This window comes from Triturus cristatus, chromosome 11, assembly GCF_964204655.1.
Source record: "Triturus cristatus chromosome 11, aTriCri1.1, whole genome shotgun sequence".
In the NCBI taxonomy this organism is placed as follows: domain Eukaryota; kingdom Metazoa; phylum Chordata; class Amphibia; order Caudata; family Salamandridae; genus Triturus; species Triturus cristatus.
This window is the reverse complement of record NC_140594.1, coordinates 869,962,300-869,980,319: the sequence shown is the minus strand read 5'-3', so window position 1 is coordinate 869,980,319 and position 18,020 is coordinate 869,962,300. Positions and strand designations below refer to the sequence as shown.

General features: G+C 43.1%; 1 protein-coding gene across 2 annotated transcripts in view; it reads right to left on the bottom strand.

Annotated features, from left to right (window-relative positions):
* Positions 1-18,020, bottom strand: part of LOC146785560 (uncharacterized) — a 263,330-nt gene that overhangs the window by 183,485 nt on the left and 61,825 nt on the right. Inside the window, exons 4-5 of one of the 2 annotated variants that reach the window (XM_085634723.1) lie at positions 16,870-16,914; positions 10,705-10,740 (exon numbers count right to left, since the gene is read on the bottom strand). In XM_085634723.1, the coding sequence (XP_085490849.1) occupies positions 10,705-10,740; positions 16,870-16,914 (81 nt within the window). The remainder of the gene's footprint in view (positions 1-10,704; positions 10,741-16,869; positions 16,915-18,020) is intronic. The other variant, XM_085634724.1, reaches the window with a different exon arrangement.

The following is an 18,020-nucleotide window of genomic DNA, read 5'->3' as shown; positions in this document are numbered from 1 at the left end:
CACTCCGAAAGGATGAGCGGCGAAAGGAGCGTCTGGGCGGGTGAGACTGTAAGGCCCCCATGGATTTTGCGGTATCCGTGTCCTTTTTCATCTTTTCTAAGGCCTCATCCACCTTTGGCCCGAATAGATGTTCCTGGTCAAAGGAATGGTTAAGGATGGAGGCTTGTACTTCTGGTTTAAACCCAGATACCCTTAACCAAGCATGACGACGGAGAAGGACGCTGGCGTATAGAGGTGTTTGTGATTGTTTTACCCTCTTGAATCAACTCGTTGGCTTTACTTTTATATTTTTCAGGGAGATGCTGCATTATGCTCTCTAATTCGTCATAATGAGCCCTGTCATATCTGGCCAGCAGTGCCTGAGTGTTTGCTATACACCATATGTTGGCGGCCTGGGATGCTGTGCTTTTGCCTGAAGCATCTAGCAGTTTTGACTCCTTGTCAGGTGGTGGTGCATCACCTGACGCTTGTGAGTTTGCCCTTTTACGTGCCGTAGAGACCACTAAGGAATCTAGTGGCGCTGGTCCCCTGATGTAAGAGGGATCTGAGGGAGCAGGTTTGTACTTCTTTTCGATACGTGGGTTAAGGACCCTGGCTCTAACTGGGTCTTTAAAAACTTCTGCCGCATGCTTTACCACCCCTTTGAGCATGGGCAGTATGGAGGTGGACCTCTGTGTAGTATCGAATGTGTCTAGGAGGAAATCTTCCTCCACAGGGTGATTATGCATGTCCACCCCATCATAATGTGCTGCTCTTTGCAGAAGATGGTTAAACCCTAATGAATCTTCTGGTGGAGATGGTCTAGAAGGGTAAATATCGGCTTGTGGGACGTTGGGGATATCTGGTATATGGTAATTGTCCCATGGATCTGAAGTTCCTGTAGGGGTGGGGTCTTGTGGCACATCCCCTGTATCATAATATGGGTCCCCGTGATCATCATCGTCTGGAGACGGAGTAGGAGAACGATGAGGTGGGGGTGGAGAGGGTGGAGGTGGGGAAGGAGGAGGAGGTGGAGGAGGAGGGGAAGGTATTCTGAACGGAGAGTTAGCAGAGTCCTTCCTCTTTGGAGGTGGAGGCGGAGCAGGCTTCTCCAAATGTCTCTTAGTAGAGAGTGTCAAATGTCCAGTTTTTGGATCCTTGGTAAGAGTTTTTTGCAAGGGATCCGGTGTAAAGAGCTCTGGTGAGGTAATTTGGTCTGTTGGCGCCGAAGGCGTCGGGCCGATGATTTTTTAGGTTTTTCCGTGCCGGTTTGATGTTTAGAACCCGGCTTGGGACCCTCCGGTCTCTTGGTCGGCGCCGAGATGGGCTTCGGCTTGGAAGTGTCGGTGCCGGTGGCCTTGTGTGGTTTGGTTGGAACCGAAGATGGCGTCGGTGCCCAAGGGCTGGGTTTCAACCCCGAGGGCTTCAGTACGGAGCTCGGTGTCGAGGTGGAGGCCGTCTTCTTTTTCGGTGCCGAAGTGTGTTTCTCGGCACCGCTAGCAGGCTGGCTCGAGCCCGAGCCGCCGGAAGGCTTACTTGGCTTCTTCACCGGGCCCGAAGGTGGGGTGTGTGAAGCAGTGTCTCTGGTCTTGCCTAGGCCCGGAGGCGAAGGTGTGACCGAAGCCTTTTTGGGTGTCGGCGCGGGTGTGGGAGGGGGTAGATTGGTACTCACGACCCTCTGCGCCGGGGTGATGTCCTCCACATCTGACTCGTTGGCCTCGGAAGCGCTGACGAGGTCCTCTTCGGTACGATGATGTTCTGGATCGTCGATGTCGTCTCCGAAGATGTCGACTGGAATGGACGTCGAGGAGTGTGCCATGTTCCTTCTAGTTCTTCGGTCCCGAATAGTCTTTTTGGATCGGAAAGACTTACAGGCCGGACAGTCTCAAGCCTCGTGTTCTGGGGAGAGGCAAAGGTTGCATACCTCATGAAGATCAGTGTGGGGAAATTTGGACCCACATCGAGGGCACTTTTTAAATGGAGTTCTTTCCATGAGCCGGGACCGGAGCCTGAGTAGGACCGTAGGCCGCCGTCGACGACTGGAACCGAAGGTTTGTGTCGATGCGAGGGCGCGTTGATTGAAGAGATCGTGATCGAAACAATACAGCGATTGGGGTGAGGATTGCGCGTCGATCGTCGAACTGGAAGCTGTTCGGAACCGGAGCACGAAGTATCACATCCGAGCCAGATGGCGGAAAAAACAATCTGAGGATGGAGCCGAAGCCCATGTGCAACACCGACCTCGTGACTTCCAAAGACTTTCCAAAAGGAAAAACAAACTGCAAACATCCGGGCCCAACACCAGATGGCGATCTATGCAAAAGTGTGTAATCTGCAGCTCATATGCCTCGAACAGTCTTTTTCTTTGATGTCACTTCCTGTAGGAGTCATACACAAGAAAGCATTTTCAAGAGCATCACAACCCATTTGCTCCTTATTTATTGTAACATTCTACAGCACCTTAATATTTTTGTCTCTGATTTTTTATTCTAACAGTTAGAACTTCTACTGGAAGTACTTCTGTATATTTTCGCTTCCATTATATCATAGGGATTTTGGTTCATTGCTAATAACTTCAGTATAAATCTGCATCTTTAATCAAGAGCTACAACTTTGCCATGGAGGTTGTTTACCTTTGTATTTTTTCTCCTAAATGGGACCCTCTAAAGGAGAGAATTGACACCCTTCCCATGTCTCATGTGCATGTACCAAACGCAGCCAATTCAAATTTCTCACACATGCATACTAAGCCCTACACAGCACAGGACCAGAATACCTGAACAGCTGCATGCACTTTCAACAAGCCATCAGACACTTAAGCTCTGCCTCACTCACACACATCCCCTGCATCTGCAAAAGCAAAACCGGAGGTTGCTCATTCTCCTACATCACACCCAAGACATGAAATGATCTCCCTCAACACATCAGAGCCTCCTCCTCACTTCTTGAGTTCCCCAAGAAGCTGATGACCTGGCTCTTCATATAAGCACCCTGGGGAAAGCAAACCTACACACCTTCCCAAGCGACTGGATACACTCTTGGGTGATTAGTGCACTATACAAATCAATATAATATAAACACAACATAACATACCATAAAAATCCAGTAGGATGTCGCCTTGGCTACTGGGAGGAGTGACTGTTTCCTTGGGCAATCAGATTCAAAAGACATTCTCAGCATCCAAACATTCAAATCCATGCCTATAACTTTCTCAGACAACATTTTGACTGACAAATTCAAGGAATGCATGTGCTGAGTAGTGAGTGTTCATAAAAGGGAAGCACAACAAAAGGCATAGTCAGTTTTGAGACAGTTAAGGTGCATCAGGTGTGTTGCGCCTCCTTTGCCTAGCATGCACAGCAATAATTCTACCTACAATCTGACTGCAGTAATACTAAATGGCTTTCCCATCAGTAAATCATCAACACAGTATAAAGCTGTTGGCAATACATTGCATCTTGCGCTTTTTAAGCAGGGAGCTGGGACAAAAATACATAGTCTCAATTTCTCCTGTCCCATCTCATGCACTTGTTGCCACTGAGCTAAGATGGACTTACAGATTGCCCTTGTGTCAACCACTTGTTGTGTGTATTTATGTTTACATAATCATGTTATAGTTGAGATGTTTATGTGTCTCAGTGAAGCTCTGTGTAACATGCTTATGATGTCATTGGTGGAAGGGAGGGAAAGTTGTGAGAAGGAGGGACTAAGGGCCTTATTACAATGTCGGTCAGGCAGACTGCGGACCGCCATCATTTCAAGCAGAAATCGTACAACAATGTGTCGGCAGTCCCACCTGCCCTATTACGACATGTCCACCGTGCAGGCGGTCTTAAATGCTTTTTCTACTGCAGCTTGTGCTGTTGCCCAGGAAAAGGGCTGCAGCACAAGCTGCAGTAGAATTAGGCGCTTTGTGCACATCCTTGCACTGTGTGCAGGCCTGGTGCCTGGCACATGATGCCTAGATGTGTGGGGGGCACTACATGTGCCCACCAGGCCACTTAGCAATGGCACACAGGGTATGGGGCCCCCAAAGTCCCTTTCTGTCTACCTGTTTATGGAGGTGTGCCCGTCATGAAAAGGCAGTCGGAAAGGAATACCCTAACCCCTACTGCAGTGCCTCCGTTTTGGGGTAAGGAATCCGGCCGCCATCCAGACGAGATCTTTGAACCTGTGGGAGGCAGCGGTCCTATTCTCCCAGCTCTGCGGTTCGACCAATGAATGAGGGGAGGACCACGACCGACGGCCTGTCGGTGGCCGCCCGACCGCATTGTGGTAGTGAGGACCTAAGTTGTAAAAAGGTGAAAAATTACAAGGCAATAGTTGTGTATTTGTCTACTGGAATGACATCACGAAGATAACAAAAAAAACGAACATGAAGCTCACCAATTTAAATAGGAAATAACTGAATAACCCAAATAAGAGCAAACTGATCATGGCCTGGTTAAGAGAACAGATAGGAACCACAATATAGCTAAACAAACCCTTTATGGGAGATTTAAAAGTAAAACACTCCAATATAATTGAATGCTGAAAACTTTTTCTTTTGATTGGTGATAGCAATCTTAAATGATAAACATAGCAAATGAGCTGTGGTGCCAAGAGTCTATGGGTAGTGGCTTAAGTCCAGATGCTTGCAGGGCTATTTATGCTGTGAGGATCTACGTTCCAATCAGGAATGAACGGATAAACTGTCTTAGTTTTACTGAAGTGTAAGAGTTTTACTGTATGTCACGATTGTTATTGCAGGAGATTTTAGCTCTGTTCAAGTGTTGCAATTTGATTAATTGAACTCCAGATGTGTAGATAACAAGTACTCAAAAAGGACTATTCTTAACTTACAGAAGAAGTCGAGGGTAGATAATATGCTTTTTTATGGTGTATTTGTAGATGGCATACCCCAAGCAATACAAATATTTTTTTGAGTCTATGCAGAAACTGCAGGAGAAGTCATAGTTTTGGATGCTTCAGAAGTTGCAAATAGAGCTGAGATCATTGGCTGTTCAGCACAGTAAAGCAGGCTCAACAAGAATAACAATTTAGCGGAACCCAAGAGTCGAGCTCTAAATAAGGAGATGTAAAATACTGGTATCGCTGAAAGGAACTGGCTATACCATGTTAATTTTGAGAGAAGGCATTTGAGGAATTAGAACACTCTGCTCTCTTTCTGCATTCACCTACAAGGAAAGAAACATAATCAGAATAGTAGAGTAAGGATCCTGGGTCCAGTCAGTTTCTAACATATAAGCTAAGTGGAGACTTTTTGAATCCATTATAAAACCATGCATAGGGAAAATAATGTAACATGTTCCTCCCCAAACATTTTTTGGGGAGAATCCTATAATTTCGCAGCAGGAAGAGCAAGAACAAAGAAAGTTGGTGAGGAGCATTTCAAGAGAGAAGGTAAGGAAGGTTCTTAAATCTTCTCAGTAACAAAACACATAGGTTGGAAACACAGTTTTTTGCAGGGAGGAAAGATATACCAATCTTTATTCCACAGAATAATTGTGAGCTTCCATAAAACTTACAAAGACAAAGATGCCTGCAGAACATATCAGCCTCCTGCACCACTGAAGATTTATAAAATCTTGAGTGAGATATCAGCGATCCGTATAGCTCCTTGCGATGCCACTTTCATTCACAGAAACCGTAGGAGGAACTTCTTGCTGCTAATACCAATTTTCTACATGAGGAAGCAAACTACTTTTGAGTAAAGACATTTCAAATAGAGAATTTATACTCGGCTGACAAAAAGCATTTGGCCTGGCGATATTTGTTTCTTACTATTGAGAAGATGTGTTTTTCAGATTAATACCATCGAATCGGGTTAATAGCATATTTTTACTATGGCTCTCTGGCACAGACAGACATTAAAAATGAAGAAGACAAAAATCACTAACATTACACTTGGTGCCCAACAGGGACACTATATTTTTCCATTTAGTGTTCCTCCTATTCATCCAACCCTTAGCTATAAAGGTACAAGAATAAGGAAGGGTGATTCCTGCACATACCTTTAATCCATAAATCAGATTGTATGCAAACATTATCAGCATTTTTCTGAAGGAGAGTTGAATATAATCAAGCAATGCCTTTAGGGGGTGACAGACTCATTCCCGCGCATCTCTACACCGATGATGCCATTTTACTAGCCCGAACCTCTCTCGGTCTGATGCATCTACTCCAGTCCTCTGTGGCATTTAATTAATTAATTTTAAGAAGTTGCAAATAATGGTTGCAGATCTTAAATCGATTAAACCCTGTCAAAATATCTTATCCTGTGAAATTACTAGTGTCTCTGCATTTTCCTATTTAGGGCCACTGTTTGACCAGTAAGGATGGTGGGCCACGCTTTTAAACGCTAAGAAATACTTGTTGACTAAGTCTATCTCTGCAATCTTTGATTTTGCGTCTAAGTTGGATAAAAAGTCACTACCAGCTATGGTAAAGATTCATCATGCCAAATATTTAAGAGCCGCTGCTTACAAGAGCAATATCTGGGATAATGAGGACACCTCAATTATACAAATCGTAGAGACACATTTCTTAGACACCTTTTGTCCCTTCCTGAGAGTAGTTCAGTATATACAAGAAACATGGAGTGGGTGATATTTATGACGCTCTCGCTCTTCATCCCTTCCCGAGATGGCTCTTTATTTGGGCATCTAGCGAACCTTCGTTCAGTAAAACATCATATAGGACTGTTTGAAAGTGGGTGGGTCACATCGAATTTGATGGCTAAGTTATGTCAAATTTACTTTTTTTTACTCTCAATTGACTAGGTTTATTTGAAAACCTTCAAAGTATTATAAAATCAGATGTGAAGTGGACTAAATCCAATTTTCCTGCCTACTGAAAGAATAGGAGGGAGACAGGGCAGCGTTTGAAATCTTCGCAGTATAAATCATCGGTACCTCCTAACTAGATTCAGGCTAATCCTGGTACATTGTTTATTCGCGGTTCTAAGAGGTTGTCATATGGTTGGTAACTTAGCCTCCTGCCAGTGTGATTCTGTTTCAATGCAAGACACGATTCATTTGATTCTATTTTGCAGGTTTTGTTTGCATTTGAGGGCCAAATTTAGACTTTAACCAAGCCAGACCAGCTCTAATATTTTTGCGATTACTGCCCACACAGCATATCTGTTTTCCTATGGCTAGCTTCTTGAGCGAAGTTGTTAAATTGAGGCTCTTAATAAATTGATATTAATCTTAACTATTATTTCGCATACATTATGTCGTTTTAGCCTGCTTTATTGTGGAGATTTTAACGGATGTATTTGGTTTATTAGATTAACTTATAATTTTACTTTTGTGCATTTATATTGTACCAGTAGGGTTTATTTTTCTTATAAACCAAAATAAAACAATTTTGACTGATCATCAAGCAGCATCTGACAGTGCAAGATTGAAGTCATTTTGAAAAGTGTTTTTACATAGGAAATAATAAACTATAAATGAAACAAAACTGCTGTCTCATTGCAGGAGGTCCTATGGTTAATGAAGATTTTGTAGACTTTGGAGTTCAAAGTGGAAATGGTGACTTTCAACTTAGTATTTTCTTATGTTTCAGAATATGTGCCCACGTTGTACCTAAAACAATTGACAGGTATTTAATCTATATATTAGCAAAAAGGGAACGTTGACATAAGAGCCACATAAGATACAAGAATTGGAGCACAGGTTAGGCAACTAGTGATAAGAGGAAATATGGAAAAAAGATGTTGGTACCAGCCAGTAACAGGACGAAAATAATAAGACAGAGGTATTTAGTCAAGTTTAGACAACAGACAGCCAAAAAGATGTCTTGGGAAAGTCATATACTCAATAGTGATACCTGCTATGACACACAAACACAAAGTAAACTGAGTATAATTACATTTGGTAATATTAACACTTTTAATTTTAGGAGCTTAAAGACAGCACATCTTTAGTAGAAAGTGCTATACAATGTATGATGGCAGAAGAAAGTGTTGGCGAAAACAATGAACAGCTCCCCCTACATCAACGCTGTAGTGATTCTAGTACACCGAAAGGCCCCTCACTTGGTATAAGGTGGATGAAAATGATATACTGGCGTTGAGGTGGAATTATCGAGAAGTGATTTTGTGGCTCAGCACTAGTCAGTCCATCATCTATTTCAGTAGTTGTGTTGGCATGCATAGATGCTGCTGGGGGGCTGCTGTATAATTGTCCAGCAGACATTAAACAACATGTGGACCCAAACAACCAGGGACAGGCTGTTTTGTCCATGAAAATGGAAAACATTCAAACTCCTGTGCAGGCCACGGTTGAACTACGGGGCACTTCTATTTGGTATAGCTGCTGTAAGAGACAATATGACCTGCAGACATGCGGAAGAAGAAATGGCAACCCAAGAAGTCAAGCAAAGCAGGATGCAAATGTGGCAAGTTTATTTAGCGATGGAAGAGCACGCTTTACAAAGAGCAGAGAGTAGACTGCACTGATGAGGTGTGTATGTGCTTTGCATGTTCTCGGCATGCAGTTCTGAAAGAGGCGGCGAGGCTGTGTGCACGCTATTTGTATTGAATTACAGGGGGTTAGGAAGATGAAAAAATTTGTTTTAAAGATGTTTAGCATTGGTTAACCCATGTACTGTGAAAGGATGTCAGTCAATAGCGTAATGACGTAAAGATCAAGTGTACTGCCCAACTATGGTGTGTGGTACCTGTACCCCTGGGCTGTCCTCATTCAGGTGGCTCCAAAGTGTCTGAAGGGCCATCACCCCTCAGACACTGACCACCAGCTGCAGTGCTCAGTGTGGACTACTGTTTCCATCACTCACTAATTCTTTACTCAGTATACTGAAACTGTGCAGCTTGCCACAGGAAACTGTTGCTTCAAAGTACTGCCAAGATAGGGATGTGAGACCTGTAGATACGTGCACGGGGGAAGAGAAGGGGTGGGGACAGTTATGGGAAAGCTGCCAGGAGAAAACGACCAACCATCCTTATGGTGTCTACACCTACATCTTAGCCAAAGTCTTCTTAAAAATGGACTCGCTGAGTTATGCTACCTGAGAGGAAGAACCTTTTGTTCGCAACATTTGGAAGGCAAAAAGGTATGAATGAGCCAGGCTGAATTGAGAATGCTTCCCCTGTAAGATGAGACCGTTTGCTAACCTTTTTAAAGGAAAATGTAAATAATTACAAAGACTATCTTCAAATTGGATCCTCTGCAAGAGAAGCCAAGGTGATTTGCCACATGCATTATATTTGACTACCTCTACTAAACAATAAGAATCATGCGTACCATTGACTGTCTCTGTTTCTGAGCCTGAATGAGAATCCTTTGAATCTAAAGAAATATACTCCAACATCTGACAGAAAAGCGCTCATCAGTGATATGTGTTACAGGAATTTTTTCTGGGGTGACAAACAGACCATTGGCTTTTTTCTGGGTGGTTCCTTTCCATCTGTTTTCTGGCTAGCTTAAGGCTTCTCTTCAGCTATCCGCTCCTGCCATGGAACCTCCAAATCATCCTGTTTGTCTTTATAACATCTGCTTTAGGGGGTCTTTCGCCACATGGTTACTTTCCTAAAACTGAAACTGGGAGTCTGCAGTAGGTACATTTTGGTTAGCAGTTCATCTCTCCAAATAGGAATCATACGCGCCAGTTGCTTATTATGTTTAATCACATGCAATACCCCCTTTCTCATGTTAATATGGAACACTCCACTTTCACATGGTACAGTCTTAAAGATACCTCTCGCCCATTTACAACCATTGAGCTCAGTTACATCCCAAAATAAAGGCATACTTTCTACAAACACTTCACGTAACCCTGCATGAACACCATGTCTTGTTTTTATTTACAATGCTTGAACTGCCCATCGCCTATCCCAAATGCAGATGTGTATGTCCTTGACCCAAACCGTGACTTAATAGGGTAGCTTGGGAACACCACTGGCCAACTCCCCTGCTGGCAAACACTGACAATGGAGCATGTTGGTACACAGTCTGACAGCAGCTGGTGAAAACCAAGGGCGGCTTTAGGGCAGTGCGACCGGGACGGCCGCACTGGACGCTGATCTGTGGAGGAGGTGCTGTGTTTAGCAATAACTTATGATTGGATAGATGAGAGGCACTTTTGCCCAGTGTTAGTGGGAGAATCCCAGAAGGTGGTTATGGGGTGCGGGGCGGCGAAGAATGACTGTCGCACTGGGCACCACCAGCGCTAAAGCCGGACCAGGTAAGAACACTGTTCTAATACTGGAAAAGCTTCTCCCAACGTGTCTGGAGGTGGGTCTAGCTTCCCTGAGAGGAGGGAGTAATGTTAGATTTCTTTCAGTAGTGGGGTGGTGCCAACTTTTTCTAACTTCTCTGCCACGTCCCAAAAATAGACGAATGGTGCTCTACGTCTTGTGAAACTAAACCTAGCTTTTAGCCATGGTCGCATTTAACCAACGGCGATGGTAGTGTTAAGGGGAGGAGCTCATCTGCATGGTGCTTACTCCCGCATAAATGATATTCCATCAGTGCAAAAAAGCAACAGAAAAAAAGAGGAAACATCAGCTTTGTCACTGGAGAAAGGTCCCTGAGGGGCACTCAGTAATACTACAATTGGTCATGGTGAAAAAAAAAAAGAAAAAACTCAGACCAGACTATTGTTCCCTCCCCCAAATAATTTTTAAGAAACTCCCCTAAAGAATTTGCAAATGTAGAACATTAAGAATCAACATGAACACAAACAAAGTTCGCTTACTTGGAATATCTGCTGGCACATCTGACTCCCCCGCTTCTGAAAACAAATAGCCGTTTATTCTGCATGTGTAAAGTACAAACAGGGACAAAACCCAAACACAGCCTACAAAGAAAGCACACACTCCCGCCACAACTGGCTGCCTAATAATTAACAGCAGCATCACCGTTCCAGGGATTATTTTTATGCTCATCCTGTTTTGCAACTTTCGCTGCCAACACAGATTGCCAACTAGGACGTCATGGCTGCGACCTTCTCGTGAGAAGACCGGCAGAACGTTACCAACAGTTTCACAACAAAGAAACGAGATGATCTTATCTTTGCCACAGTTACCGGTTTAGAAGGTAGATGGTAGAGACACAAATGGGGGCAGATTTATGAGCCCCTTGCGCCACTTTTGCGTCACTTTTAACATGGGAAAAGTGACGCAAAAGTGGCGCAAGGGGCTCATAAATCTGCCCCATGGTGCCTCCAGTTTAGGGCACTGATCACTCTTCTGGTGAGAAACGGATAATTATTCAAGGCACAGTTGCGTACACTATGTACCTGTGATATTGCGTCAAGTGATACTACAGAAGGGGAACGTTTAACTGCCCTTTCAATGTGGGGTTCCAGGTTAAAGTGCAGATTCAAAAATATACGGCACAAAACTGATAAATCAAAATGAATCCATGAAAAAAATGAAAAGCGTATAAAAATCCCTCCTTGGGAAAATGGCCACCTGATTAAAGTCTCCAAATGTAAACATATTCCCTTTCCACCCATTGTGAGACCAGGTTGGGTTTATGTGGGAGCTTCACTTTTCTGCATATTTACAGGCAAGTGTTTGATGACGATTATCTGCGAGCCAATCATTGTGCAGAGAAATCCTTCTCGGCATCTTTGGGTCTTAGTATGTGTAGTTTACATTTCTGTATTTTTCACAAGCCGCCTGGTACATCAGTTATACGTCCACGAGTTATGGAGAGAGAGCCTAAGAGGGCGTGGTCTGCCTATGCATCTTGACAGATTCTGGGACCACGCCTCTTTTCTCTGTATAACGTCCTGTGAGGTCAGAGAGATGTGTGGATTCTATCTAGGCACAAGGCTTTCATTGCTGGACGGTTTGGCCATACCCAAGGCCAGTGGCCCTGAGAAAAATATTTCCAAATAAATCCTGCAATTTGCTCAGCTCTACAATCAAAGGCAGTCTTCGATGTAGTTTTGTAAGAGAAAAACTTAATACGTTTGTTTTTATCATGCTACAGTCATAAACACAGGTTAATGCTGGTATTGTTTCCTATCTCAAAAGTCAAAATCATTTTGAGTGAAAAGGAAAATGCATTCTTAGAGAAAGGGAAACGCAATAGTGAGCAGACTTTCATTTGGGCAGAAAAAAAAGAGGAAAGACGAAAAAAATCCCAAATGATGATGGGGAGGGTGGGTGGTTGCTTGGTGGTGGTGCTGGTGGTGTCCCTACATGAAAGTGTGCATATGTCCCTGTGTGTACGGGCATGTGTGATTAATGCCAATCCAACTGAAATGTACACACTGAAGAATAAGGGTGTTTACTGCCAGTTTCATCGCCAGAGTAAGGGAGATTCCAAACAACACAATAAAGGTGCAACGCAAGTTGCTCTACCGAGGAAAAAAATGATATTGAAAAACAACAATAAGGTTTAGGCAGAGGCACCTGGAGGCCGGCCAGGTTTCCACGGCGGAGAGGTGGAAGGGCCTGGACGCCACAAGATACCCACAAACTGTCATAACCTCTGGCACACATCCACACACTTGTGGGTTACACTTGTTCAGAAACTTGGTGAAATTTGCCATTATAAACTGCACCCGGTGACTCGGACAAGAGGGTGAGGTCTTAACATTAGTCGAGTTTCAAACACGTAAAGGAGAGAGGATTATCTCCTGTTCATTGCCCCTATCCAGAGTCAGCATTTCCAATTATTCAAAAAGACTGTTTCGTGAGAATGGTTTGGGGAATTAAGTTTTCTTTAGTCAGAAGTAAGAACATTCTTTGTTCCCTGGGAGAATTTGGAGGAAGTGCTAGACAGGGAGAAAACCTCAAACTGTATGCTTAACTGTTTCTTACAGTTTTGCTTCTTGCATAGAATAAAAAACACTTGATTTGCTTTGCTGACATAGAGAAAAGGTAGTTAAGAAAACTATACATTCAACTTTGGTTAAAATACCCTTTAGGACGCCTCCACCCCCACTTAGCCGTCATTTACATTTACCACTGCCTTTTCGAAATGAATTTGAGATATACACGCTCTTCGACTACTGTGTAGTGGTAAAAATTTCACGTTTGCAAGCTATATTAATATTTATAAGTACGGGTATATATTTATTGTACAAATTGCAGTGGTATTCAAACCCAAAATTCATAGGGAACTCTGAAATATAAAAACTATTTCACAGTTCCCTGTGAAATATCCATTTGAACTTAATATTGACAGCCCCTGCACTCTGCACAGCTTTACCACTCTCAGGGTTACTAGGATTGGCCGGTACATTGGCCCACATTTTTCCCACATTTTGCAACATGGTTGTTTAAATTAGGCGCCAAAAAACAAATTATGCGGCAGCATTCTTTGACACCATTATTTTCAAACATGCTGGCTAGAAACACTCCCAGGGTTACTTGGATTGGCCGGTACGTTGGCCCACATTTTGCAACATGGTTGTGTAAATTAGGCGCCAAAAAATAAATTATGCGGCAACATTCTTTGACACTAGGGTGGGGGGAGGGATTGTCTGCATTGGGGAATGTTGGGGACAGTGCGCTGATAGTTGGAAGTGGTCTCTACTGTATTATGCACTGGTGTTTATTACTGGAAGAAGACCGCGGATATGTTGATCACTACATTTGGCAACTGTGCCTGTGTTATATAATAAAAATTGTTTTTGCAAAAAAAAACATTCTTTGACACTATTATTTTCAAGCATGTTGGCTAGAAACAACATTTTTGTGAAATCTGCAAATTGTGTGGCAAATTCGTCAGACCCACAGTTATGCCATAAATTCTGAAACCCACAGAATCACATAAATACACTAACTTTTACCATTGACTAGTAATTTGTCAAACATGTATTAATGACAGGTGAACAAAGCGAAATAAGAAATATTCTAACTCCAGTCAGTGACCATTGTTAGGTGCATTTTGAAGAAAACGGCTTTTGCATGCTAAGTACCCCAAAATAACCATATAATATAAAAAAGAAACATAACTATATAATATTGCCATTTATCTCCATCTCGAAGTCCTTGTAACATTTACAAACCCGTCAGTCTCAAGCCTTGTGCCTTATGCCACCAGAACTCTCTAATTTCAAAATTGGCCCATACTGCACACATATATAGATATGCCATGTCAGTGAAATGTCCAGATCAATGAAGTGATCAAATAAAACATGTTATTTGGAATAAGAATACTAATAAGCATAGATTTAGACAATTATTACTAAAATTCAAAGGTAAAATCCTATGTTTTTGCCATAGTTCACGAGAGCATCTTTTGGGATTGCTGGATTATACGATAGAACTTTACTGTTCCACTCTATGGACCTATCCAATGAGATTATGTTCTGAGTTTACTTAAATACCCTAAAGTAAGTTTTTCGTTTCGTTAGGCTTTCTACCTGTATTCTTCTTCATCCAAGTCCCCCTTTCGCTCCTTCGATGCCCCCTTGACCTTTCATCTTACATAGTTCAAATCTGTACCTTTTTATTTCTTGTTAAACATATCTGTTCCCCCTTCTCCTCATGGGTCTTTTCTGAATATTGTTCTTCCCTTGGCACACTCACCTCTGATTGATTGGAAGCCATTCCAAATACTACAGAACACTTTCAAGAAACAATCAAAAACAGGCAAAGTTCTTGGGATGGCTGCAGCAAAAATGTTCATGCCAGCTAATGCTACATGGCCAGTCACCTTCAGCCAGTTTTACCTCTGGCTCGAGTTTGCACCTTACTAATTCTGTGCACTCTGCCGGACTAACTAATTACGGACAGTGCAAAGTGGTGGTCAACACAAAATCCTACTCCGTCAACAGTCATGAGCGCAGATTCTTTCTGCGAATAATCGCTAGCAACTGTGAGTGCAGGGGCGGAGACCGGGTTGGTCTCTATCTACCCTGTCAGCAGCAATCCCTCACACACTGGAAGCTGTCGGTCAAATGTATGATGGTACTACGCACACTAATACCACGCGTGCCATTATAACAAGGGTATTACTACGCTAGTACCCCTACAACGACCTACCATTACAACGCATTCTTTTACCACGCATATGCCGTTACAACACAAAAGCATGCGTGCTAAAGGCATACACTTGGTTAAAGTGTTTAAGGTAAGTTACACCACTTTGCCCTCTCTAAACCCTAAAGCAGCACCCTTGCATGACACTCCGAGCCCCAATCCTTTCCCTACCCTAAACCCTAAATCACCACCCCTGCATGACCCCCTGACTCCCAATCCTTTCCCTACCCTAAACCCTAAATCACTACCCCTGCATGACCGACTCCCAATCCTTTCCCTAACCTAAACCCTAAATTAATACCCCTGCATGACCCTCCCACAACCCTCAGTCCTCTCCCTACCCTAAAACACTTTCCTGCACGACCCAGAGCCTACCCTAAATCACTACCCCTGCATGACCCCCTGACTCCCAATCCTTTCCCTACCCTAAACCCTAAATCACTTCCCCTGCATGACCCCGACTCCCAATCCTTTCCCTACCCTAAACCCTTCATTAATACCCCTGCATGACCCTCCCCCAACCCTCAGTCCTCTCCCTACCCTAAAACACTTCCCTGCATGACCCCAGAGCCCACCCTAAAACACTACCCCTGCATGATCCTCCCCCGACCCTCAGTCCTCTCCCTACCCTAAACCCTAAAACCCTACCCCTGCACAACCTTCCCCGACCCCAAGTCCTCTCCCTACCCTAAAACACTACCCTGCACGCCCCCCCTTCCTGACCCCCTTTTAACCTAAAAAAGTAACCCCCACCACAGGCCCAATCCCCCTTACCTGACTCTCCTCGCAGTTCCTCTCTCCTCGTGGTTCCTGCATTCTGAGGGGCGGTGCTCGTCGTTGTGAGGAACGACGTCTGACGTGGATCACCTATATTTTTTTACAACGTATGTGCTTTTACCATACATACCGTAACAACTAAATTCGCTGTAAAGGCATGCGTGGTAAAAGCACATGTGTTGTAAAAAATGTGTAGTGAAGACTTCGCGTTGTTACAACGCATGCGTGGTAACGCCTGCATTGTAATGGCATGCGGAGTAACAGCCGTGATGTAATGGCTGTTACCTCTGTCGGTCATGACAGATTACCACCTATAGTGGATAACCATGCAACGTGTTATGAATAAAACTACTGGAACTTATTGAGCGTCCACGCAAGTTACTTCACAAAGCATTGCATGGTTATCCACTATAGGTGGTAATATGTCATGACCGACAGAGGTAACAGCTAACTTTGCAACCAACGAAAGAATTGCAAATCTTCGATATTACAACCTACAAAGGGGTGGGAACACCCCTCCTAGTCTCCTTTACATTGCGACACTTAAGGCACCATAATGTTGACACTCCAGGTAGCCAGTCCACTTGCGAATTGCAAAGTCATTTTATGACATTGTGATTTCAGATTTTCCAAATGCGAATTCAGACTATTTGCAAATGGCAGTCTTTGTACAATTTGCCACGGTTCCTGCAAGGTAGAAACCTCTATACAGCTGCCTCTTGTCTTATAACTAGTCTTGTGGAACTTACTTAAAATTCTGCAGATTGTTCTGTGCCTGCTTGGAGGGAGTTGGTTCTTAAAGAACAAACTAAACAAATGTTGGATAGAATGAAGTAGAGTTAAGCTGTCAAATCTGAACTAAAGCTCAAAACACTACTAAGATCAAACATTCCACATCTGGCAAACAAAATGAAGATGTAAACATGTGAGGGAATTCATTTTTATATTGGAGATTCTCCAGAAAGAAAGGGAAATTTACATAGCAAACAGAGTATCAAAGGGACCGTGCGTGTCAACAGCTAATTACCAAACACAAATTTGCCAAGACAAGTTCACTATTTGCTTGAGATGTTCCTTGCAGGCATTTAAACAGACATTATAAGAGAGTGCAAACTATTTAAATGTAACAGCAGACTTACCAGATTCATTTTCTGAAGTTTCCGAGCTCTCTGAGCTGCTAGCATCTAATAAAATTGACAATTTATTAGTCAATACTACAACAGAATGGTAGGAAAAGATACATTTATCAAGATAGTGCCTCTTCTATTTCAAGATCACACCACTGGGTCTCACACTGATCAAATACAAGTTTGGTTAACTATGAATAACACACCATGTATAAATAATAATGTTAGACAACTAGAAATTTAAACTGTTTGCATTGGTTAATGGAAACTTACAAGGTGATATTTTGTAGACAAGCGTGTAGTAATGTCTAGACGCTCAAGTAGCAACGTGGTGAGTGTTGTAGTCATCAATATAGCTCATGTTCCAGATCTCGTTGAAATGCATGATTTTCAGTACCCAGCCGCCTTGACCTAGAGAATGCACCGTCCTCATGCTCTGGCAATGGTTGGCTACAAGTATGAGTGTGGCTACCTAATTTGTAAAAACAAATAAGTGCCAGGGCTCTCGGCAAGAGGCCCCTGCAGCTTGTACCGCCCATTGTCACTGCCATGCTGCCAATGATAGTAACAACACAACTACTAACCTTCACGCTCCTCCTACAAGTGTGACAATTCGGACTACTTCAGCCCCGGAGCTATAAGATTGGCTTGGGTAGCAGGTAATAGTAAATTTTAATATATATTGAAATACTATTTAACTGTTGTTGTGGTCACCTCTGAATTAGCCAGATAGCACCACCTTCTGGCAGACTGTCACAAGTGCCGGTACTGACAAGTAAGTGCCGTTGCTGAGAACTGGAAACCACAGGCTCGAATTAAGCACTGGTGGCGCATAATATATTTTACCAAGGCCCACTTAGCACTTGAATTCATCTGCTGACTTACAGAAAATAGTAGCGTTTTCTAAAGATTGGAGGACTGTAAATATGTTTAATGTAAACTTTAATTAAAAAACAACTGAAGAACTAAATGCAACATAAGCAATCATTGTCAAAAGCCAATAGGTATCAGTCGTGGTTTTTGCCAAAATATGTTGTCTTAGAGAACAGCCACAAATATGTGCATTCGCAGAAATGGTTTTAGGTTACGTTTTTAAAACATACGAAAATAAATTAAAATATCACCGCTCACGATGCACTTGCCATCACAGTGGCCAGCTTTTA